This window comes from Monodon monoceros, unplaced genomic scaffold (genome assembly GCF_005190385.1).
Source record: "Monodon monoceros isolate NGI ecotype Baffin Bay Population unplaced genomic scaffold, NGI_Narwhal_1 Super_Scaffold_18, whole genome shotgun sequence".
In the NCBI taxonomy this organism is placed as follows: Eukaryota; Metazoa; Chordata; class Mammalia; order Artiodactyla; family Monodontidae; genus Monodon; species Monodon monoceros.
The window spans coordinates 29,453,977-29,480,775 of NW_021703774.1; the positions used below are offsets into that span (position 1 = coordinate 29,453,977).

The following is a 26,799-nucleotide window of genomic DNA, read 5'->3' on the forward strand; positions in this document are numbered from 1 at the left end:
AGAAATCATACTTACTATCCAGGCACTCCCTTTTTCAATCAGCTTTCTCCCGCTTTACACAGAAAGGCAAGCTCCTAACCTTTCTCAGATAAACTTTAACTGTGCAGTATTACCAGCGGGGAGTGTGGGAGGAAAATTCAGGATGGGAAAGGGACAATTTAAAATATTGATCAAGATCTCGATGAAGTGAATGACACTCAGGTTGTTTCCAATTATTTGTTTTAATAAAGTTGAATGGTAGTTGGTAAATCACTAAAAATAATTTTTGAAAATAAACACTGATTTTTGGCACATAAATTCAGAAGAGTTTAAGTAATTCAATATAGAAACATATTCTTAAAATTAATAAAAATTAACTGTAACAAAACTTCCATTACCATCTGGATTTATATATGATCAAGAAATCTCTCTTTAACTTCAGAAACAAGAAAAATAGGAAGAGAATTTACCTTACATTATTCTAGCATGGGTAATAATAACCCCTGGATAGATATATTCTTTGCAGTGAGGGAAAGCTGTATTTATCATTTTGAGATATGTATTTGTAATTTTTTCTTTTTAATATTTAACAAAATATTTTGATCAATTGTATGCTAATATAAATTGTAGTGAAAACATAATCTATAAGACAGATTTTCTTAACACTTAGAGGCTTACTATCCAGAAAATTTTTAAATAAATTTCCAAATATATTTTTGTTAAAGAAAAGAATAAGGGAAATAATTTAAAATCTTTCACCATACAAATATATTACACTGGGATAAAAATTTTAGGGGAGAAGAATATCAGAACTGCTGAACAATCATCAACTGGAAGACACTGGAACTCACCAAAAAAGATACCCCACATCCAAAGTTTCAAAGGAGAAGCTGCAGTGAGATGGTAGGAGGGGTACAATCACAATAAAATCAAATCCCATAACCACTAGGTGGGTGACTCACAAACTGGAGAACAGTTATACCACAGAAGTCCACCCACTGGAGTGAAGGTTCTGAGCCCCAAGTCAGAGTTCCCAAACTGAGTGTCTGCAACAGGAGGAGGAATTCCCAGAAAATCAGACTTTGAAGGCTAGTGGGATTTGATTGCAGACCTTTGACAGGACTGGGGGAAACAGAGACTCCACTCTTGGAGGGCACACACAAAGTAGTGTGCGCATCAGGACCCAGGGGGAAGGAGCAGTGACCCCATAGGAGACTGAGCCAGACCTACCAGCTAGTGTTGGAGGGTATCCTGTAGAAGTGGGGGGTGGCTGTGGGTCACTGCAGGGACAAGGACACTGGCAGCAAAAGTTCTGGGAAATACTCCTTGCCATGAACCCTCCCAGAGTCGATCATTAGTCCCACAAAAGAGCCTGTAGGCTCCAGTGCTGAGTTGCCTCAGGCCAAACAACCAACAGGAAGGGAACTCAGCCTCGCCCATCAGCAGGCAAGTGGATTAAAGTTTTACTGAGCTCTGCCCACCAGAGCAACAACCAGCTTGACCCACCACCAGTCCCTCCCATCAGGAAGCTTGCACAAGCCTCTTAGATAGCCTCATCCACCAGAGGGCAGACAGCAGAAGCAAGAAGAACTGCAATCCTGCAGCCTGTGGAACGAAAACCATATTCACAGAAAGACAGACAAATTGAAAAGGCAGAGGACTATGTACCAGATGAAGGAACAAGATAAAACCCCAGAAAAACAGCTAAATGAAATGGAGACAGGCAACCTTCCAGAAAAAGAATTCAGAATAATGATAGTGAAGATGATCCAGGAACTTGGAAAAAGAATGGAGGCAAATATCGAGAAGATGCAAGAAATATTTAACAAAGACCTAGAAGAATTAATGAACAAACAAACAGAGATGAACAATACAATAAATGAAATGAAAAATACACTAGAAGGAATCAATAGACGAACAGCTGAGGCAGAAGAATGGATAAGTGACTTGGAAAACAGAATGGCGGGAAATCAATGCTGCAGAACAGAATAAAGAAAAAAGAATGAAAAGAAATGAAGACAGCCTAAGAGACCTCTGGTGTAACATTAAATGCACCAACATTCACATTTTAGGGGTCGCAGAAGGAGAAGAGACAGAAAAAGGACCAGAGAAAATATTTGAAGAGATTATAGTCGAAAACATCCCTAACATGGGAAAGGAAATATCCACCAAAGTCCAGGAAGTGCAGAGAGTACCAGGCAGGATAAACCCAAGGAGAAACATGCCGAGACACATAGCAATCAAATTGATAAACATTAAAGACAGAGAAAATTATTAAAATCAACAAGGGAAAAATGACATATAACATACAAGGGAACACCCATAAGGTTAACAGCTGATTTCTCATCAGAAACTCTACAAGCCAGAAGGGAGAGGAATGACATATTTAAAGAGATGAAAGGGAAGAACCTACAACCAAGATGACTCTACCCGGCAAGAATCTCATTCAGTTTCCACAGAGAAATTAAAAACTTTACAGACAAGCAAAAGCCAAGAGAATTCAGCACCACCAAACCAGCTCTACAACAAATGCTAAAGGAACTTCTCTAAGTGGAAAACACAAGAGAAGGAAAAGACCTACAATAACAAACCCAGAACAATTAAGAAAATGGTAATAGGAACATACATATCAATAAATACCTTAAATGTAAGTGGATTAGATGCCCCAACCAAAAGACATGGACTTGCTGAGTGGATACAAAAATACGACCCATATATATGCTGCCTACAAAAGACCCACTTCAGACCTAGGGACACATACAGACTGAAAGTGAGGGGATGGGAAAAGATATTCCATGCAAATGCAAATCAAAAGAAAGCTGGAGTAGCAATACTCATATCAGATAAAATAGACTTTAAAATAAAGAATGTTACAAGAGACAAGGAAGGACCCTACATAATGATAAAGGGATCAATCCAAGAAGATATAACAATTATAAATATGTATGTACCCAATGTAGGAGCACCTCAATACATAAGGCAACTGCTAACAGCTATAAAAGAGGAAATCGACAGTAACACAATAATAGCAGAGGACTTTAACACCTCACTTACACCAATGGACAGATCATCTAAACAGAAAATTCATAAGGAAACACAAGCTTTAAATGACACAATAGACCAGATAGATTCAATTGATATTTATAGGACATTCCATCCGAAAACAGCAGACTACACTTTCTTCTGTAATCTGCACATGGAACATTCTCCAGGATAGATCCAGGATAGATCACATCTTGGGTCACAAATCAAGCATCAGGAAATTTAAGAAAATTAAGATCATATCAAGCACCTTTTCCGACCGCAACACTATGAGACTAGATATCAATTACAGGAAAAAAATGTAAAAAATCACAAACACATGGAGGCTAAGCAATATGTCACTAAATAACCAAAAGATCACTGAAGAAATCAAAGAGGAAATCAAACAATGCCTAGAAACAAATGACAATGAAAACACGATGATCCAAAACTTATGGGATACAGCAAAAGCAGTTCTAAGAGGGAAGTTTATACCAATACAATCTTACCACAAGAAATAAGAAAAATCTCAAATAAACAATCTAACCTTACACCTAAAGGAACTAGAGAAAGAAGAACAAACAAAACCCAAAGTTAGTAGAAGGAAAGAAACCATAAAGATCAGAGCAGAAATAATGAAATAGAAACAAATAAAACAATAGCAAAGATCAATAAAACCAAAGGTTGGTTCTTTGAGAAGGTAAACAGAATTGGTAAACCTTTAGCCAGACTCATCAAGAAAAAGTCGGAGAGAACTCAAATCAATAAGACTAGAAATGAAAAAGAAGTTACTATGGACACCACATAAATACAAAGCATCATAAGACACTACTACAAGCAACTTTATGTCAGTAAAATGGACAACCAGGAAGAAATGGACAAACCCTTAGAAAGGTATAACCTTCCAAGACGGAACCAGGAAGAAATAGACAATATGAGCAGACCAATCGCAAGTAATGAAATTGAAACTGAGATTAAAAATCTTCCAACAAACAAAAGTCCAGGACCAGATGGCTTCAGAGGTGAATTCTATCAAACATTTAGAGAAGAGCTAATACACATCCTTCCCAAACTCTTCCAAAAAATTTCAGAGGAAGGAATGCTCCCAAACTCATTCTGCGAGACCACCATCATCCTGATACCAAAACCTAACAAAGATATTACAAAAAAGAAAATTACAGACCAATATCACTGATGAATATAGATGCAAAAATCCTCAACAAAATATTAGCAGACAGAATCCAACAACACATTAAAAGGCTCAAACACCATGATCAGTGGGGTTTAGCCAGGTATGCAAGGATTCTTCAATACACAGAAATCAATCAATGTGATTCACCATATTAACAAATTGAAGAATAAAAACCATATGATCATCTCAATAGATGCAGAAAAGGTTTTTGATAAAATTCAACACTGATTTACGATAAAAATTCTCCAGAAAGTGGGTATAGAGGCAACCCACCTCAACATAATAAAGGCCATGACAAACCCACAGCAAACACCATTCTCAGTGGCGAAAAACTGAAAACATTTCCTCTAAAATGAGGAAGAAGACAAGGATGTCCACTCTTGCCACTATTATTCAGCATAATTTTGGAAGTTTTAGCCACAGCAATCAGAGAAGAAAAAGAAATAAAAGAATACAAATTGGAAAAGAAAAAGTATAACTTTCACTGTTTGCAGATGACATGATACTATACATAGATAATCCAAAATATGCCACTAGAAAACTGCTAGAGCTAATCAATGAATTTGGTAAAGTTGCAGGACACAAAATTAATGCACATAAATCTCTTTCATTCCTATACACTAATAATGAAAGATCAGAAAGACAAATTAAGGGAACAATCCCATTCACCATTGCAACAAAAAGAATAAAATACCTAGGAATAAACCTACCTAAGGAGGCAAAAGACCTGTACTCAGAAAACTATAAGACACTGATTAAAGAAATCAAAGATGACACAAACAGATGGAGAGATATACCATGTTCTTGGATCGGAGGAATCAGTATTGTGAAAATGACTATACTACCCAAAGCAATCTGCAGATTCAGTGCAATCCCTATCAAATTACTAATGGCATTTTTTACAGAACTAGAACAAAAAAATCTTAAAATTTGTATGGAGATACAAAAGACCCAGAATAGCCACAGCAATCTTGAGGGAAAAAAATGGAGCTGGAGGAATCAGAGTCCCTGACTTCAGACTATACTACAAAGCTACAGTAATCAAGACAATATGGTACTGGCACAAAAACAGAAATATAGATCAATGGAACAGGATAGAGAGCCCAGAGATAAACTCACACCTATGGTCAACTAATCTATGACAAAGGAGGCAAGGATATACAATGGAGAAAAGACAGGCTCTTCAATAAGTGGTGATGGGTAAACTGGACAGCTACATGTAAAAGAATGAAATTATAACACTCCCTAACACCATACACAAAAATAAACTCAAAATGGCTTAAAGACCTAAATGGAAGATCAGACACTATTAAACTCTTAGAGGAAGACATAGGAAGAACACTCTTTGACATAAATCACAGTAAGATCATTTTTGACCCACCTCCTAGAGTAATGGAAATAAAAACAAAAATAAAAATTTGGACCTAATGAAACTTAAAAGATTTTGCACAGCAAAGGAAACTATAAACAAGATGAAAAGACAACCCTCAGAATGGGAAAAAATATTTGCAAATGAATAAATGGACAAAGGATTAATCTCCAAAATATATAAACAGCCCATGCAGCTCAATATCAAAAAACCAAACAACCCAATCAAAAAATGGGCAAAAGACCTAAATAGACATTTCTCCAAAGAGTACATACAGATGGCCATGAGGCACATGAAAAGATGCTCAACATCACTAATTATTAGAGAAATGCAAATCAAAACTACAATGGGGTATCACCTCACACTGGTTAGAATGGGCATCATCAGAAAATCTACAAACAACAAATGATGGAGAGGGTATGGAGAAAAGGGAACCCTGCTGCACTGTTGGTGGGAATGTAAATTGATACAGCCACTATGGAGAACAGTATGGAGGTCCCTTAAAAAACTAAAAATAGAATTAACATATGACCAATAATCCCACTGCTGTGCATATACCCAGTGAAAACCATAATTCAAAAACACACATGCACCCCATTTTTCATTGCAGCACTATTTACAATAGCCAGGCCATGGAAGCAACCTAAATGTCCATCGACAGATGAATGGATAAAGAAGATTTGGTACATATTTACAATGGAATATTACTCAGCCATAAAAATAATTGAAAATGGGTCATTTGTAGAGATGTGGATGGACCTAGAGGCTGTCATACAGAGTGAAGAAAGTCAGAAAGAGAAAAACTAATATGATATATTAACGCATATATGTGGAATCTAGAAAAATAGTACAGATGAACCTGTTTGCAAGGCAGAAATACAGACACAGATGTAGAGAACAAATATAAGGACACCAAGGGGGGAAAGTGGGGTGGGGAGTGGTGGTGGTGGGGTGAATTGGCAGATTGGGATTGACATATATACTCTAACATGTATAAAATAGATAACTAGTAAGAACCTGCTGTATAAAAAAAATAAAATTAAAATAAATAAACTGCTATAAAAAAATTTTAGGGGAAAAGCAGAAGGGAAATATGAGTTTAAATGACTGATCATCTACATGTGTGGGTTTTTGTGTATAGACATGTAAGTATATATATGCAAATATAGATACAAATATGTTTATGGAATTACTAACATTTATGAATCATTGGATATATTTAAAGAGTAAAGTAATATATTTTTCAATGTTTATGTTACTGAGTCCAAGCTCATAGTGCTCACTGTACAACAGACCAGTAAATTGAGAGATGAGTTGTTGGGACAAGAAATAGTGACTTTATTTGAAAGCCAGCAGACTGAGAAGATGGTGGACTTGTGTCCCAAAGAACCATCTTGCCTGAGTTAGAATTCAGGCTTCTTTTATACTAAAAGGGGAGGGAGTAAAGTCAAACCTTTCCTGGTTCCAGTCAGCCTCTGGAGGGGATGTGTTAATTTCTTCCTACAGTCATTCACAGGTAGGCCTAGTCAGGATGTTTCCTGTGAGCTAAACAAAGTTATTTTAGTTTAATGTTCATTACCTGGGAGTCAGTGTTCCCAGAGATGGGTCATTATGTATTGTTTAAGCTTATAGGCAATATCCCTTTAGAGATTAACTTGCAGTAGAATACAAAACGTTCTTCTCTATTAAAATTATATTTACATTGCATGACTCTTTAAATTTAAGGTGAAACAAATTTAAATATATCTCTTTAAAAATGTGAGCGTATACATAATTTCTCAAAATTCTATTAGGGAAAAACACTAGAAAAAAGATTGAAGACCTCTGTTGTGAACCACAGGCAGCCACAAAAGGCATGGTCAGATGTGTACAAGCCTGGTAACGACTAACATTTCTACCTCTCCACATGTCTGGAGTCTTAGAGGTTCTTACACGAATTCAAAGAGGATTGCTTTACCTTTGTAGAAGTTCTCCTTCCAGTCAGAAATGCCCTCCCTGATACTTTTTGTTTCTTAACACCTAGTCCATCTTTTCAGATCCAACTTAACTTTTACCTCTTCATGAAGCCATCCCCAAAAAACAATCCAGTGGGATTTCATTTTTCTGGTTTGTTGTTGCACAATAAACTTAACATATGATTACGTATCATCTTACATTGCCCATCTTACATTGCCCTTGTATATGAGTTAGTCTTGGCTTTATAAGCATATTGTAGTCCCTTTGAAGGTAGGAACCACATGTCTCTGATTTCTCCTACAAGACCTACTCAGCAGAGTAAGAAGCACTTAATACATATATGATCAATTCGCAGCTTTATAGGGGGAGCAGGGACATCACACTAGCCCTATAGAAGTTGTAGGGTAACAGAAGTTGCCCTGTAGTACAATAGGCTGTGTAACAACAAAATTGAGTTTTGAAGTCAGTCCTGGGTTCTCAAAATTGTCTCCACTATCCCTTACCCTTTGGAGCCACGGACCTCTTTTTCCAAAACAAAGGAATACCATACATAGAGTGATTACCATGGGGCTTGACTCATAACTGATGCCCAGTTTGCAACAGTCACCTTCCCCTTTCCTGCCCATAGTGTCACCTGGAATAGAGAATTAGGCTTAACATCAGTTAAAAAGTACATGTAACATAGTTGTAAGATTATCCATGCATTTTCATCCTCCTGGGGTGTGATCTGGGAATCAATTAGAATATAGAAAGTAATTTGGACTCAGGAGTGAAATTCGCTAGTGAAAAAGAAGAGGCTGACATATATTTTGCAACAAAGGGATGTAGTTTAGGTCAGTTCAAGTGGGTCACCGTCCAAGACTAAGTCAGTGTGACTAAGCCTGTTACTTATATATACCCGTGCTATTGGGAGGGCCTGAGGAATGCAAGGCTTGCTCTCTCTAGGTCTGTACTAACTGGTCATGGTACTGAATAATAGCAACTGAATTCAGGACTTGAAGCCCATTGTGCTTGCTAAGACACAGTTATGGTCAAAAACTATATTATATTTTTTAAATTTCTTATTGCTTTGAACTAAATAATAAGAAGGGAAAACTCAGTAAACTCCTGTGTTCTGACATCACAATGTTGGCTCCCTATTTCAGCTCTGAGCACAATGAGGTTTTTCCTGACACCCTGTCCACAATTCCCTTTATGCCCTCTCCTGCCTCACCTCACATTATTCTCTATCTCTGCACCGTCTCGTCCCTTCATAGCACTTCACTAATTTACTTGTTTTGCTTTTTGGTTTGTTATTATCTCTTCTCTTTTACCCACTGGACTGTAATAAGTTCCACAAAACCTTGTTTCACTCACCACTTCACGTCAATTTTCTAGCACCGTGATTGACACATGCAGTTAATGAATAAGCAAATTAATATATGAAATATATAAATTATTGAGTGAATAAATTGCTCTCTCGGGAGAGGCAGAGAAATAAATGAATAATCTTGTTAAAGCCTATTTGTTGTAAAATAAAAGTATAGATGAAGACACAGGAGCACAGAAGACTTCCATCTCTGTCAGCAGTCTTGCATGTGAAAGTTCATAGGCTGACGCTGCTAGTAGGTAGGTTAGGACAGCTCTTGTGTAATTTTACCATCACTTTGGTCAGTTCACATTTGTGGAACCCACTTTGACTTTATTTCTATAGCTGAGTCAGATACCTGAGAGAAGTCAAAACCCAAAGAGACTTTTTTTTTAGTGACTCTTCTTGAAATGCTCCAGAGTTTCGCTTTGGCAGAAAATTTAACACAACAGCTGTACCATTGGGCTAGAGCTGATTTTAGAGCTTTTATTTTTGTCCTGCTATAACTCACATGCCATTTTCCATTCCACATTTTCTTTTATGAGTAAATATGTTTCCAACTGAGTTTCCTGGGGACTGTGAGGCGTTATCTCTATTAAGATATTTTGGCTTTTAGAGCACTTTGTTGGTTCCAGATACTCTGTAAGGTATTGCCAGCAGAGAATGTATTGCTCTGTTCTGCCTGTCTTCTCCCACAACCCCGCAGTGCCGTGCTATGCTGTCCCACTTTCTCTTCTTGCAGGTATTTTTTCCATTATCACCCTAACTACACTGGCCTGTGAACGTTATATTGGCATGATCCATAACAGAGTGATCAGTTTTTCCTGGGCCTGGAGGGCCATTACTTACATCTGGCTATACTCACTGTTGAAGTCAGGGTCACCTCTCCTGGGCTGGCACAGGTACATCCTGGGTGTGCATGTACTAGGCTGTGCTGTGGATTGGAAATCCAAGGACACCAGCGACTCCTCCTTTGTGCTTTTCGTATTTCTTGACTGCATGGTGGTACCTGTGGGTGTCATTGCTCATTGCTATGGCCATGTTTTGTATTCCATTCGAAAAGTGAGTTGAAGAATATGAATGCCCCTCCTCCAAATTGTGCAGGGTAGAAAATTTTCTGTGAAAGAAAATCATACTCTTCCCCACAGCTGATACAGCTCTAGGGGACGTCCCACTTGATAAAATTTGGCACTGTGAGTCACTCTCTGACAAGATCAATGAGGAATGGCATTTACTCTCCCTTCGTCACTCTTTAAACTAGAAAAGGAAGGAAAGGCGTTCTGGGCAGACAAAATCAATAACAACCAAAAAAACCCTACATCTTCAAGCATTCTTAGAATTTAAGAACACTAATAAAGGGAATTCCACACTTCCCATAACTTTATTCATCCAATAGTCACATAAACCTACTAGAGAATGGTACAGATATTTTGTCTGGAAATCAGTTTTGAGTCATAAAGGACAAGAGCTGACCACAACAGGTTTCCTGTTAGGTGCTAGCAAGAAGGCGTCTGAAGTAACAGACTGGGGCACACTTCATATTCCAGTTTCTAACTTCAACCATGTACATTTTCCTTACTCACTGCTTCTTCCTACTCTTTTCTCTCATCAAAATTCTCCAGTCTCTTGCTCACTCTGCCAACCCCCCCTAGCTTTCACCTCTTTTAAATCACTTAGCCACATGCATTATTTTAAATCATGCCCCATTATCCTCAACTTTCATGTTCCAACATTTTTTATGCACATTCATTTTGAAAAAAATCAAATCCCTTGTTCAATCCAACTCTTTGTTTTCTGCATGACTGTAGCCAAACTACAATAAGTTGAAGAAAAACCACATTGGATTCCCAGCACCCACATTCAGCAAGCAGTGAGATGTCCTCTTAGCAGTGTCTAGCAAACTTTGGATCCCTAGATGGTCCACTCTCTATGCAGTTGCTATTACAAATCCTCAATTCTCATTTTACTCTCTTGCCCTACTATCCTCCCCCCCTTATTCTTATCAAACCGTCATGCTTCTTGTTTGTTTGGCAAAATAAAGCAATTACCAAGAAATTCCTTAACTCTCTGCCTCCCTTTATACAAACTTCTAGGTACCTACTAATTCTTTTTTTTTTAATATCTTTATTGGAGTATAATTGCTTTACAATGTTGTGTTAGTTTCCACTGTACAACAAACAAGGTGAATCAGCTATACATATACATATATCCCCATATCCTCTCCCTCTTGCACCTCCCTCCCCCCCTCGCTATTCCACCCCTCTAGGTGGTCACAAAGCACTGAGCTGATCTCCTTGTGCTATGCAACAGCTTCCCACTAGCCATCCATTGTACATTTGGTAGTGTATATATGTCAATGCTACTCTCTCACTTCGTCCCAGCTTCCCCTTCCCTGCCGTGTCCTCAAGTCCATTCTCTATATCTGCATCTTTATTCCTGCCCTGCCACTAGGTTCATCAGTATGAATTTTTTAGATTTCATGTATGTGAATTAGCGTAGAGTGTTTGTTTTTCTCTTTCTGACTTACTTCACTCTGTATGACAGACTCTAGGTCCATCCACCTCATTACAAATAACTCAATTTTGTTCCTTTTTATGGCTGAGTAATATTCCATTGTCTGTGCCACATCTTCTTTATCCAATGATCTGTCAATGGACATTTAGGTTGCTTCCATGTCCTGGCTATTGTAAATAGTGCTGCAATGAACATTGTGGTATATGACTCTTTGAATTATGGTTTTCTCAGGGTATATGCCCAGTAGTGGGATTGCTGGGTCGTATGGTAGTTCTATTTTTAGTTTTTAAGGAACCGCCATACTGTCCTCCATAGTGGCTGCACCAACTTACATTCCCACCAACAGTACAGGAGGGTTCCCTTTTCTCCACACCCTCTCCAGCATTTATTGTTTGTAGATTTTTTGATGATGACTATTCTGACCAGTGTGAGGTGTTACCTCATTGTGGTTTTGATTTGCATTTCTCTAATGATTAGTGATGTTGAGCATCTTTTCATGTGTTTGTTAGCAATCTGTATGTCTTTGGAGAAATGTCTATTTAGGTTTTCCACCCATTTTTGGATTGGGTTGTTTGTTTTTTTGATATTGAGCTGAATGAGGTGCTTGTGGATTTTGGAGATTAATCCCTTGTCAGTTGCTTCATTTGCAAATATTTTCTCCCACTCTGAGGGTTGTCTTTTCATCGTTTATAGTTTTCTTTGCTGTGCAAAAGCTTTTAAGTTTCATTAGGTCTCATTTGTTTATTTTTTATTTTATTTCCATTACTCTAGGAGGTAGGTCAAAAAAGATCTTGCTATGATTCATGTCATAGAGTATTGTGCCTATGTTTTCCTCTAAGAGTTTTATAGTGTCTGGTCTTACATTTAGGCCTTTAATCCACTTTGAGTTTATTTTTGTATGGTATTAAGAAGTGTTCTAATTTCATTCTTTTACATGTAGCTGTCCAGTTTTCCCAGCCCCCACGTGTTGAACAGCCTGTCTTTTCTCCATTGTATATTCTTGCCTCCTTTGTCAAAGATAAGGTGACCATACATGCATAGATTTATCTCTGGGCTTTCTATCCTGTTCCATTGATCTATATATTTCTGTTTTTGTGCCAGTACCATATTGTCTTGATGGCTGTAGCTTTGTCATATAGTCTGAAGTCAGGGACTCTGATTCCTCCAGCTCCATTTCTTTTCCCCTCAATATTGCTTTGGCTATTTGGGGTCTTTTGTGTCTCCATGCAAATTTTAAGATTTTTGTTCTAGTTCTGTAAAAAATGCCATTGGTAATTTGATAGAGATTGCATTGAATCTGTAGATTGCTTTGCGTAGTTTAGTTATTTGCACAATATTGATTCTTCCAATCCAAGAATATGGTATATTTCTCCATCTGTTTGTGTCATCTTTGGTTTCTTTCATCTGTTTCTTATAGTTTTCTGAGTACAGGCCTTTTACCTCCTTAGGTAGGTTTATTCCTAGGTATTTTATTCTTTTTGTTGCAGTGGTAAATGGGAGTGTTTAATTTATCTTTCTGGTCTTTCATTATTAGTGTATAGGAATGAAAGAGATGTGTGTGCATTAATTTTGTATGCTGCAACTTTACCAAATTCATTGATTAGCTCTAGCAGTTTTCTGGTGGCATCTTTAAGATTCTCTATGTATAGTATCATGTCATCTGTAAACAGTGACAGTTTTACTTCTTTTCCAATTTGTATTCCTTTTATTTCTTTTTCTTCTCTGATTGCTGTGGCTAAAACTTTGAAAACTCTGTTGAATAACAGTGGTGAGAGTGGGCACCCTTGTCTTGTTCCTGACCTTAGAGGAAATCCTTTCAGTTTTTCACCACTGAGAATGATATTGGCTGTGGGTTTGTCATATATGGCTTTTATTATATTGAGGTAGGTTCCCTCTATGCCTACTTTCTGGAAATTTTTATCATAAATGGGTGGTGAATTTTGTCAAAACCTTTTTCTGCATCTATTGAGATTATCATAAGTTTTTTATCCTTCAGTTTGTTAATATAGTGTATCACATTGATTGCTTTGCATATATTGAAGAATGCTTGCATTCCTGGGATAAACCCCATTTGATCATGGTGCATGATCCCTTTAATGTGCTGTTGGATTTTGTTTGCTAGCATTTTATTCAGGATTTTTGCAACTATGTTCATCAGTGTTAATAGCCTGTAATTTTCTTTCTTTGTGACATCTTTGTCTGGTTTTGGTATCAGAGTGAAGGTGGCCTCATAAAATGAATTTGGGAGTATTCCTCTCTCTGCTATATTTTGGAAGAGTTTGAGAAGGATAGGTGTTAGCTGTTCTCTAAATGCTTGATAGAATTCACCTGTGAAGCCATCTGGTCCTGGGCTTTTGTTTGATGGAAAGTTTTTAATTTCAATTTCAGTACTTGTGATTGGTATATACATATTTTCTATTTCTTCCTGGTTCAGTCTTGGGAGGTTGTACATTTCTAAGAATTTATCCATTTCTTCCAGGTTGTCCATTTTATTGGCATATAGTTACTTTTAGTAGTCTCTCATGATCCTTTGTATTTCTGTGGTGTCAGTCATTACTTTTCCTTTTTCACTTCTGATTCTGTTTATTTGAGTCTTCTCCCTTTTTTTCCCATTGAGTCTGGCTAATGGTTTATCAATTTTGTTTATCTTCTCAAAGAACCAGATTTACTATTGTTTCCTTCATTTCTTTTTCATTTAATTTTGATCTGATCTTTATGATTTCTTTCCTTTTGCTAATTTTGTTTTTTTGTTTTGTTTTGTTTTGTTCTTCTTTCTCTAATTCCTTTAGGTGTAAGGTAAGGTTTTTTTATTTGAGATTTTTCTTGTTTCTTGAGGTAGCATTGTATTGCTATAAACTTCCCTCTTAGAACTGCTTTTGCTGCATCCTATAGGGTTTGGGTCGTCATGTTTTCATTGTCATTTGTTTCTAGGTATCTTTTGATTTCCTCAGTCATCTCTTGGTTGTTTAGTAGCATATTGTTTAACCTCCGTGTGCTTGTATTTTTTACAGTTTTCTTTTTCCTGTAATAGATATCTAGTCTCACAGTACTGCGGTTGGAAAAGATGCTTGATATGATTTCAATTTTCTTAAATTTACTGAGGCTTCATTTTTGACCCAAGATATGATGTCTCCTGGAGAATGTTCCATGTGCACTTGAGTAGAGACTGTATTCTGTTAGTTTTGGATGGAATGTCCTATAAATATCAATTAAGTCCATCTGGTCTATTGTGTCATTTAAAGTTTGTGTTTCCTTATTTATTTTGTGTTTGGATGATATGTCCATTGGTGTAGGTGGGATGTTAAAGCTGCCTAGTATTATTGTGTTACTGTTGATTTTCCCTTTTATGGCTGTTAGCATTTGCCTTATGTATTGAGGTGCTCCTATGTTGGATGCATAGATATTTACAATTGTTATATCTACTTCATGGATTGATCCCTTGATCATTATATAGTGTCTTTCCTTGTCTCTTGTAATAATCTTTATTTTAAAGTCTATTTTGTCTGATACAAGTCTAGATACTTCAGCTTTCTTTTTTTTTTTTTTTGCTGTATGTGGGCCTCTCACTATTGTGGCCTCTCCCATTGTGGAGCACAGGCTCCAGATGCGCAGGCCCAGCGGCCATGGCTCATGGGCCCAGCCACTCCACAGCATGTGGGATCTTCCCAGACCAGGGCATGAACCCATGTCCCCTGCAACGGCAGGTGGACTCTCAACCACTGCGTCACCAGGGAAGCCCTTCAGCTTTCTTTTGATTTGCATTTGCATGGAATGTATTTTTCCATCCCTCACTTTCAGACTGTATGTGTCCCTAGGTCTGAAGTGGGTTTCTTGTAGACAGCCTATATACAAGTCCTGTTTTTGTATCCATTCATCCAGTCTGTGTCTTTTGGTTGGGGCATTTAATCCATTTACATTTAAAGTAATTATTGATATGTATGTTCCGATTACCATTTTCTTAATTGTTTGGGGTTTGTTTTTGTAGGTCTTTTCCTTCTCTTGTGTTTCCTGCCTAGAGAAGTTCCTTTAGCATTTGTTGTACAGCTGGTTTGGTGGTGCTGAATTCTCTGAACTTTTGCTTTTCCTTAAAGCTTTTGATTTCTCTGTAGAATCTGAGATTCATTTTATTTTGAATTTTATTTTATTTACTTATTATACATCAGGTTCTTATTTTTATCTATTTTATACATATTAGTGTATATATGTCAATCCCTATCTCCCAGTTCATCCTACCCCCCCCACCCCCAACACTTTCCCCGCTTGGTGTCCATACATTTGTTCTCTATCTGTGTCTATTTCTGCCTTGCACACTGGTTCATCTGTAACATTTTCTAGGTTCCACATATATGCATTAATACACAATATTAGTTTTTCTCTTTCTGACTTACATCACTCTGTATTACAATCTCTAGATCCATCCATGTCTCTACAAATGACCCAATTTCATTCCTTTCTATGGCTGAGTAAACTGAATGAGATTCTTGCTGGGTAAAGTAATCTTGGTTGTAGGTTTTTCCCTTTCACCACTTTAAATATATCTTGCCACTCCCTTCTGGCCTGTTGAATTTCTTCTGAAAGATCAGCTGTTAACCTTATGGGGATACCTTTCTATGTTATTTGTTGCTTTTCCCTTGCTGCTTTTAATATTTTTTCTTTGTGTTTAATTTTTGTTAGTTTGATTAATATGTGTCTCAGCATGTTTCTCCTTGGATTTATCTTGTATGGGACTCTCTGCTTCCTGGACTTGATTAACTATTTCCTTTCCCATGTTGGGGAAGTTTTCAATTCTAATCTCTTCGAATATTTTCTCAGACCCTTTCTTTTTTTCTTCTTCTTCTGGGACACCTATAATGTTGGCACACTTAATGTTGTCCTAGAGGTCTCTGAGACTGTCCTCCATTCTTTTCATTCTTTTTTCTTTATTCTGCTCTGTGGCAGTTATTTCCACCATTTTATCTTCCATCTCACTTATCTGTTCTTCTGCCTCAGTTATTCTGCCATTGATTCGTTCTAGGGTATTTTAAATTATAGTTATTGTGTTGTTCATTACTGTTTGTTTGCTCTTTAGTTCTTCTAGTTCCTTTTTAAACGTTTCTTGTATTTTCTCTATTCTATTTCTGAGATTTTGGATCATCTTTACTATCTTCACTCTGAATTCTTTTTCAGGTAGTTTGCCTATTTCCTCTTCATTCATTTGGTCTTGTGGGTTTTTATCGTGCTCCTTTACCTGTAAGATATTTCTCTGTCTTCTCATTTTGTTTAATTTATAGTATTTAAGGTCTCCTTTCCCTAGACTGCAGGGTTGTAAGTAGTTCCTCTTGCTTCAGTTCTCTGCCCTCGTAGTGGGGTTGGTCCATTGTCTTGTGTAGGCTTCCTGATGAGAGGGATTGGTGCCTATGTTCTGATGGGTGGAGTTGAGTCTTTTTCCTCTGATGAGCAGGGCCATGTCAGGTGATGTGTTTTTGGTGTGTCTATGAGCTTAGTATGACTTTAGGTAGTCTGTGTGATGATGGGTGGCCTTGTGTTCCTGTCTTGTTTGTTGTTTGGTGTGAGATGCCCATTGCTAGAAGCTGCTGGCAGTTGTTTGGAGCTGAGTCTTGGATTCAGATAGAGGTCTCTGTGAGAGCTCTTGGTAATTAATCTTCCCTGGGACTGGGAATTCTCTAGTGGTCCAGCATCCTGGACTCGGTGCTCCCAGCCTCAGGCCCGACATCTGGTCAAGGGACCAAGACCCCACAAGTCACTCGTCCTGACAATAACGGTAATTTAAAAGACTAACAAAACCCCAGACAAATGGTGAAAAGTAAAATAAAACAAACAGAAACAAGGAAACATGCACACACACAAAAGTAACAAAAACAGAACCAAACAAATCAAAAAGCAAGAGAACAAGCAGACAAACAAAAGAACCCAAGCACAAAATGGAGCAATTAAGAAGAAAGCTGACAAAAACACAAAACCAAAACACAAAAGCAAAGCAGAGTGCCAACTGAAGAATGAAGCAAAGAAACAAAACAAACCAACAAAAATGATTAAAAAGTAAAATGAAAAGAAAAAGGGGAAAGAAGACAGAACAACAGAAAGGCAACACAGAAACAGAAATATAAAAAAATAAAATATGCAAAATTAAAGAAAAAAAAAAGACAAACAAAACCCCCGAGAAATGGTAAAAACAATATCAAATAAACAAAAGCAGAGACAAGGAAACACACACACGTAAAAGAAACAAACACAGAGCCAAATAAAACAGAAAGCAAGAGAACAACCAGACAAATAGAAGAGCTCAAAAATGAAATCAAACAATTAGGATTAAAGCTAACAGAAACACATAACCTAAAAACAAAACCAAAGCAGTGTGCCAACTGAAGAATGAAGCAAGGAAACAGAACAAACCAATAAAAATGATTTTTAAAAAAATAATAAAATGAAATAAAAAGGGAAAAAATCACAGGACAACAGAAAAGCAAAGAAGAAATGGAAATATTTAAAAAATATATATACATATATATACTGAAGAAAAAAGAAAAAATAAGGGAAAAGAACACAGAACCACAGAAAAGCAAAGTAAAAATAGAAATGTATAAAGAAAATTTTAAAAATATGTTATGAAACATGGAGATCCCAAGAGACTAAATTAAAAAAAGAAAAAAAACTAAAACTCCACCACCAAATAAACAAAGAAAAACCAAAAAAAAAAAAAAACTAGAACCAACAACAGAACAACTCGAAACATACTAAAATTAATAGCAATAATTATGTTTCCCTGGGGTCTCCGCTGTGTCCTTGCACATGCCATGAGCCACAACCCACCCTCACCTCCTGAAGAGGCTCTCCTGTGCCTCTGGGCTGGTCTCTGGACCTGCTGTGGACCCTGTGGGGACTACTCAGACTCTGATCTGGCCCAATTCTTGCATGTGCTTACCCCAAAAATCCACAGCTGCGAGAGCTAGACCGTTTTCACTTGTGGGAACACTCACTGTCTACTCAGATATTCCATAGATGCAGGGTCTACCTAGCTGATCATGGGTATTTAATCTGCAGCTTGCACAGCTGATGGAAAGATTTTTGATCTTCTTCCTTAGTCACCCCGTCCAGCTTTGGTTTTATCCCCACTTCTGTGTGTGGTCCACCCACAGGAGTCTGGTCCTGAGGCTGCCTTGGAGCCCTTGGGTCTGTCCCTGTGAGGACCAGGCACAGAGGTGGTATGACTGCTTGGATCACAGGAGCCCCAGTGGTGCCAAATGCCCCCGCTCATTCTTATATCCCTCTCTTCAGTTGCAAGGGAATGGGAGAGGTCTCTCAGGACCAAACTGATCCTAGATTCTTGTTTTCTTCCCCACCCCATTCTCTGCCTCAGGGACCTCTCTCAAGTAATAATTTTCTCTTTTACTCATATATTCAATCTCTCCCTCAGTACTGGCTCTTTATCTGTAGCATACAACCATGCTAATTTAATTCAAAAGCAAAATATACTCTCAACTCCCTCTAGTTATCACTTTATTTCTCTCCACATCACTGCTAACTCAAAGAAACATTGGTGGCTTTTGGTGCTACATTGTCACTCAATAAGCATTCATTTGACCAATATTTATTGAGCGTCTAAAATGTACCAATTATTTACTGTTATGGGCTGAATATTTGTTGTCTCCCCAACATTCAATGTGATGGTATAGGAGATGGGGTCTTTGGTAGGTAATTAGGGATATATGAGAATGGGATCACGAGGGTGGGGCCCTCATGATGGGATTAGCACCCTTATAAGAAGAGAAAGAGAGAGCAGAGCTCTCACTCTCCCTCTCCACTGATAGGAGAACATGGAGAGAATTTGGCTATCTACAAGCCAAGAAAAGAGGCCTCACAATGAAACCTACCTTACTGGCACCTTGATCTTAGACGTCCCAGTCTCCAAGTCTGTGAGAAATAAGTTTCTATTGTTTAAGCCACTCAATATTTTGTTATGGAAGTCCAAGCAAAGGCAATTACTAATCTCCAAGGATACACAGTGAATAAGATATAGCCACTGCCTCAGAGAGTCTATAGTTTAGTAAATTCACATATTTATTCCTCAACCCATTGCAAATTGGTGATTCCTTCTTCTACCACACTCTCACAGAAACAGCCTCATTAAGGTCATTGATGATCTCCCAAATGTTAGAGCCAATGGACACATTTCAGTCTCTTTTTTTTCTGGCATCTGTGGCATTGAGACTTGTGGCATTGTTGACAGCTCCTACTTAATTGTGAGTTTCTGCTCTCAGTGTTTCTAGGACCCCATTCTCTTTTATCTTTGTTGCTGACTCTCTGGGCCCCATCGTCTCATGTCTCCTTCAAAGGCTTCTTTTCCTTGGGCCTCCCCAGCATTCTATGCTTAGCTCTCATCTCATTCTGTCACTGACCAGGGTTCTTGGCCTTCCTTAATCAATAGAAATTGATAAGAGGTCAGACAAGAAATTCAGGCAAGGCTTTATTGGGGTCCCTGCTACAGCAGGGAGGAGCAAAAACAAGTAACAAGTTCCCTTGCTCGCTCCCTGAGGCGGGGCTAGCTGGTTCTTTATATGGGGTGAGGGTAGGAGTGGGCCCAGAGACGGGCCAAAGGGGTGGCTTAGGTGGTTTGCCCACCCCTTTGGTGGTGTTGTGTGCAGGGGGTATGCTTTTGCTCTTGACACCCTGCTTTTGCTCCTGGCTCTTCAGAAGTAACAGTTGGGTTTTTGGTCTTTTTGTATCTCATTGTCCATAATTTGCCCCAACTGCACATGCATGCAGTTAATTTTAGTCCCTTATAGTTTCTTTGTATTTTGTTGCTTGAGGAGACGTGTGTCCAGGTGCAAGCACTGCAGCAAAGGGTCCTGGGTCCCGGGTCCCAGCCTGTCTCAATACTACACAATAGACATGGGCAATCCATCTATTGGCAGTATTTTCCTTCTAACAATAGCATGGTGACTTTGAAATCTCTACTTCTGTTCCAGGTTGTTCTTATGACCTCTATCAGATCCTCATAGTCAATTGCCTATTGAATACCTCCGTGTGGATAGTCCACAGACTTGTCAAATTCAACATGTGTGAAGATAAATTGGTCATCTTTCCCCCCAAGTCTCTACTCCTCCATTCCCTTTCTTAGTGAATGGTCATCACTCCTATCTACCTAAGCCAGAAACTAAGGGGTAATCTTTGACTATTCTTCATCCATGTCTCCCTCACACCCAAACAATTATCAATTTTTATCTACCGAACCTCAAATATATTTCCATATATCTATTTTGTCCTCTCAATTTTTTTGCCTGCCAGACTCAATTCAAAAGGATCTTAGTTTTCCTTTCTTTATTCTTGCCTTCCTCTAATCCATTCTCTTCATACTGCCACCAGATTAATTGTCCTCAAATGAAAATTTTCTTATGTCACTACCCAGCCTAAAATCTTTTAAGGGTTCTATTGCCTTCATGATTAAAAGTAAGGCCCCTGAGCTGACTATGAGGTCCTGTGTGGCCATCTCTCATCTGCCTGTCCAGTCTCATTTTTTTACATTCCCTCCCTCTTGCCACCTCAAGCTTCAGTCAACTACAGTATTTCTTGTCCCCAGAAATTGACATGTTCTTTTACCTCTTTGCCTTAACCCTGGAACATTCTGTCTCTCCTCCTTGTCTAAACTCCTCCTCACTTCAGAAAGCTGAGATCAGGATCTGTTTGCTCTTATCTACCTCTGAATTTGTTACCCCTACTGCGTATTCCCATAGCCCTCTCTGGTCACCTCCCTCGTGGCATGTTATCACCTATGGAAATGGTATATTTATGTGCCTGTCACCCTCACCAAATAGTGAATTCCTCAAGAGAAGAGACCCAGTCTTATTTATTTTTTCACCTATAGCTGGAACAGTACCTACATGCAATAGGGACCAGTGACTATTTTTGGAAAAAATTTACAGAGGGCTTAGGAAAGGGGAGTGGTGAAAGTACAAAGAGATTTGACTACTGACTGTGCTATAAACTCAACACAAAGCTTGGTGCAAGAAATTGCTTCTATTTCCTTATCCAGAGAGGTTATTTGTAATAGCAATAGAGACATAGCTACTCCCTTGAGAAGGACTCACAGTAAAGTCTTTGAAAAACCTACAGGTGTCTGAATCACCAAGCACTAGGTGTTGCCATTTATATAGGCAAAGAACACCATTAGAGGTAATTCTGGGGAATTTGTCTTAAGTTGTTCCTCCTTTAGGACAAATTTGTGTATGTATCAATACTTTTGCTTTATCCATAACAATTCTGAAAAATATCCTCAAATGATTGGATAAAGGGGGCAAGACATAAAGTAGAGCTCTTTATTTGGAAAATGTTGAATGAGCAGAGTAAAGGAATAGAGAATAATGAAACAAAGAAGCCAAAGAGAGATAAATGAAAAATAATCATGGAAACGCCACATATACAAACCCAAATAATCTGAAACTTTAGTCATATCTTTTCCTTATACCAGAGGAACTGGGGAAGCATAAACCAATATTTTCTTCAATTAATTTCTCCAGTATGCGTGTAATTCCAGAATGATAAATGAGTTCTCTGCTTTGATAAGTGGTGAGAAATTATGGGGACTGACATTGCCCAGAAAGTGGTACAGATAAAATTGTTGGGCCCTAGATAGTGGGGACTTGGGGCACAGATCATTGACATGTGGTGTATTACTAGTTAATTGAAACTCCAAGGAGTCATAAATCATGATTCCTAATATCCTATATTATCATAAAAGTACATATGCATTATGAATAAGTATGGTTGTTTCAAATATAATTCAAATATAAATACATAATCTCAAAAACAATCCCACAAAGTCATATGTGTGGAACTGGGACTCAACTTCTGTTTAATAAGTTACACATTTTAACCTCCTTTAATCGTTACTCTTAGAGAAGGTCATTGAATTGCTCAACATCACACAGGGAGCAAAAGTGGTGAATCTGGAATATGAACCCAGATCTTTTAATTCCACATCTAAAGTTTTTACTAGAACTCCACAACCTTCTTAAAATCTCTAGGGAAAAATCCTCCCCCCACCAAAATCCTGTTTTGAAAATAGAATAATATCTTATCACTTTAAATAAAATAGTTTCTTTTAAAATAGAATAGCATACACAGATAATAATAGCACCAGAAATTTAACACTCACTACCATACACACATTTCCTCTACTCTAGAAAAATAATCAACCATTTTAATTATCTATGTTTTCTTCTATTCTTTGTCAATATGAATACATAATTTAATAAGAATATAGTTTCTTAAATAAAGTTTAGATGACATCAGTGATTTAGATATATCAATTCAAATATATTTTTAAATACTATAAGCACATGTTTTAACAGATTTCTTCGGAAAATTTTTCCTTAACTTTTATGATAATGCTAGAAATAAAAGGAACACTTACAGTTTGTTGAAATGCAATAAATTTCCCAAGTTAAAATTATATATTAAGTATCAGTGGTATGCCAAATACCTTTTCTTATATCAATATATAAAGCATTTATATTTTTGCAGCAAAATTAGCTTCTTAAGATGTCAGAAATATCCATTTTATTTACAAATATACTTTTTTTTTTTTTGCGGTACACGGGCCTCTCACTGTTGCGGCCTCTCCTGTTGCGGAGCACAGGCTCCAGATACGCAGGCTCAGCGGCCATGGCTAATGGGCCCAGCCGATCCGCGGCACGTGGGAACGAATATACTTTTGATGTACAGGAATATTCTCCCCCTCTTCTTAATAACACGTTTATCACAATAATAGGAGGAACTTCTGTTACCAAGTCCAAGATTGTTCTGCCAGCCACATGACAGGCCAATAAATTGGGAGACAAGGCTTTGGGGCAAGGAATTAATGGCTTTATTTGGAAAGCCAGGAGTCTGAGAAGATGGCAGACTAATGTCCTAGAGAACCATCTTGTTTCTGGGGTCTGGATGCTAGTTTATTTTATAGAACAAAGAGTGGGAAGGTGAGGAGGTAAAGTTAAAAGGCCATAAGTTGTTGCAATTATTTCCTGATTTCAGCCAGACTCTGGGAAGGGATGTGTTAATTTCTTCTTTCCTGCAGCCATTTGACAGGTGGGCTGCATCAGGATGTTGTGAGCAGAACAAAGGTATTTTGGTTTAACATTCAGGCATGGGAGCAGGGTTCTGGATATGGACCATTATGTATATTTTCAGCTATTGGCAGCATCCCTTTAGTGATTAACTTGTAGCAAAAGCAGTAGAATACAAAGGTTAAAGTAAAAGAAACAGATCTAATATGAAGTCAGATTTCTTATTCCCTGTTATACTTCTAAAGAGTTTTTTATCTGAGAAAGTCAAAGAACTTTCAGACTATAGGCCATTATGCCTAAATACTGTTAGTGGGGACAAACTAGGAGTAAAACTAGGAGTAAAAAGTTCTCTAAAATGCTGATTTTAGAGAAAATGGGCTATCTGGGCTTTACTGAGCTCTATCCTCTGCAGCTGAGCCACTGATGAAACAAACCCAAGCAAATTGCTCATCAAAACTCCACTTTATAGTCATTAGCTGTAAAGTGGAAGTCACAGTAGTTTCCAGGAAGAATTTATTTAGGAATTAAGTTTTCATCAAGACCAGCTGTAGGCTTCAACATGTAGAACTACTGACATCACATTTGCTGCCTGGTTTGAGAATTTGAGGATTATGCTCTGGATAAAAGAGATTCTAGGATTATGGAGAATTTTTTTCCAATTTATCATGACTCTTTTTATATATTTATTTATTTGGCTGTGTTGGGTCTTAGTTGTGGCACACGGGATCTTCATTGCAGCATGCAGAATATTTCATTGTGCTATGCAGCCTCTCTCTAGTTGTGGTGCTTGGGCTCTACAGCACACAGACTCAGCAGTTGCAGTGTGAGGGCTTAGTTGCCCGGTGGCATGAGGGATCTTAGTTCCCCAATCAGGGATCGAACTCACGTTCCCTGCATTGGAAGGTGGATTCTTAACCACTGGACCACCTGGGAAGTCCCTAGCATGGCTCTTTCAGGCTGTCTTTTAGCGACTTGAAGATCTAGGCAAAAGAGTTCATTTTCTTCTTCTTTAAGCCAATTAGAAAACATTAAAAACCGTTGAAGGATCTAAGAGGCTATTTAGTTCAATATATTATGTTAAGGTGAGGAGACTGAGGCCCAGAGAGTTTAAGGGCTGGGCCCAGCTGCAGGTCCTGGATCAGATGCCAGCCTCCCAAAGTCTTATTCAGTTCTCTTTCCATTAAAGTGGGGCCAAGAATGGTGCCTGAATATTTATTATGAAAACAACAAACAAAAATGATTTTTTCATTTTCACCCCTTTATTTTCCTTCTCCTTTCTGCAGCTCCGTTTTGTTGAAGATCTTCAGACAATTCAAACGTTCAAGATTTTAAGATATGAAAAGAAACTGGCCAAAATGTGCTTTTTCATGATATTTGCCTTTCTGATCTTTTGGATGCCTTATATTGTGATTTGTTTCTTGGTGTTTAATGGTTATGGACACCTGTTCACTCCTACAATAATATCTACTGTTTGATATCTCTTTGCTAAATCAAGCACTGTGTATAATCCAGTTATCTATATCTTCATGATCAGAAAGGTAAGCTTTGTAATTAACTGATCATTTTCACCATGTTGGTGGGGTTGTTGGAAAATATAATACTCTTATAGAGATTATTCATAGCAGCTTCAATGATAAAAACCTAAATCAAGCATTTTATAGGAAAGTAGAGGGTTTAAGAAGAAATGTAGAATATTCCCAGAGAAAATAACAATTCTAAGACCTACCAATGGAGGTTTGCACTTGTTAGGTAAAATTGTATTAAAATCAGTATTTAATACATCAGAAAACATTTTATGTTTAGTAATAATAACTACAATCAAAGTTAACAATTTATTTAAAATTCTTACTGCACTATGCAGATTGTATCAATTATCTTTACAAAACTCCATGAAATAGGCACTAATAGTATCTTATTTATGGATTATGAAATAGGTTCAGAGAAGTAAAAGAAGTTGTTTGCTTCAGGACGTGTTGGTGCCTGGATTTGAACCTGGTTTGCTGTTGTATATTTTCACCAACTGATTTGTAACCTTGATCCAAAAAAAAAAAATCTTAACCTAATTAAAGGAACATTAGTGAGTACACCAAGCTGTAAACTCTACCAGGAAGGGCCTTGTCTGTCTCTGCTGCCCGCAATATCCCCAGATTGTAGCACAAATTGCCTCACCTCATAGGGGCTCATTGAATATTTATGGAATGAATTAATGTTCAAAATCCCTTCAGGAAACACATCTAGCTGCCTGCATGGAAGATTCATGCAACTTGAATCTATGGCTATTATAAGGTATTGAAAGAGACCTATGTGGTAAAATTAATAAGAATTATAATAAATAAAAGACATTAAACTCCAGACTTAAGTAGATCTGAGCATTACCACCTAACTCCACGTCAGCTAACAAATAAAAAAGAACAACCCAAATTAAATTTACCTAATTTTCTTGAATGTCAATCCAAACTTTTACTTAATATTCAACTTTATTTTCTCCCTGCCCAGTTTCGAAGAGCCCTTTTGCAGCTCCTATGTTTCTGACTGCAGAGATGCCAGTGACCAGCTAAAGACCTACCAGCAGTTGGGAGTGAAATGCAAATCCAACTCATTGTGATGCCACAGAAAGATAGGGACAGACCAAAGAAAAAAGTGACTTTTAACTCTTCTTCCATCATTTTTGTCATCACTAATGATGAATCACTATCAGTTGACGGTGACAGAACCAGTGGGTCATAGGTCGATGTAATCCAAGTTTGTCCTTTATAGGAAAGAATAATGGTAATGAAAGATGGGGCTTTAAATCAGATACCACTTTTAGACTACCATTAAAAGAACTGTTTTGGAATCCCCGTTCTATGTAATATCAACAGAACTTTTGTGGTCCAACAGGAAATGTGAATTGCTCTCTGGCCTCAAGGAGTAACTGAGCAAGATAAATTCTTTTAATTCAGCGGGTGCTTTGTATAATGAAAAACCACTTGCACAAGGTGGGCATCAGGCACCATCAACTTCTAACATATTAGAAGTTTTCACTTCAAATATATATTTTTAAAAGGCTGTATTTTCCAAGGCACATAACATATTTCTCAAAAATACTTAGCTCTTAAAATAACTTTGTCTCATACACTTGTGTGAAATAGCTAGAAAATCTTTAATTTTCTGTAGTGTTGGGTCCTATTCAGTGTCATGTCAAATGTTTGCTCAATCAAATTTATCAAAGAGACAATTCTTAGGATGAAAAAGAAAATCAATTCCTTAACTTTATGTGAAACAAAAGACTATTGCTCTATGTATAATATGATAAAGAGGAGCTTCAGACCAATGTGCTACTGAGCAAGCTCTAGAAGACACCATTAAAAAGAAACACAGG

At 37.6% G+C, this 26,799-nt stretch overlaps 1 protein-coding gene across 1 annotated transcript in view; it reads left to right on the top strand.

Moving 5' to 3' along the window:
- The window catches only part of OPN3 (opsin 3), a 58,254-nt gene extending 32,059 nt beyond the window's left edge, over positions 1-26,195 (top strand). Inside the window, 3 exon segments of the mRNA XM_029226892.1 lie at positions 9,608-9,927; positions 24,722-24,976; positions 25,935-26,195. Coding sequence (XP_029082725.1) covers positions 9,608-9,927; positions 24,722-24,976; positions 25,935-26,195 — 836 coding nt within the window.
- Positions 26,196-26,799: the final 604 nt, after the last annotated feature.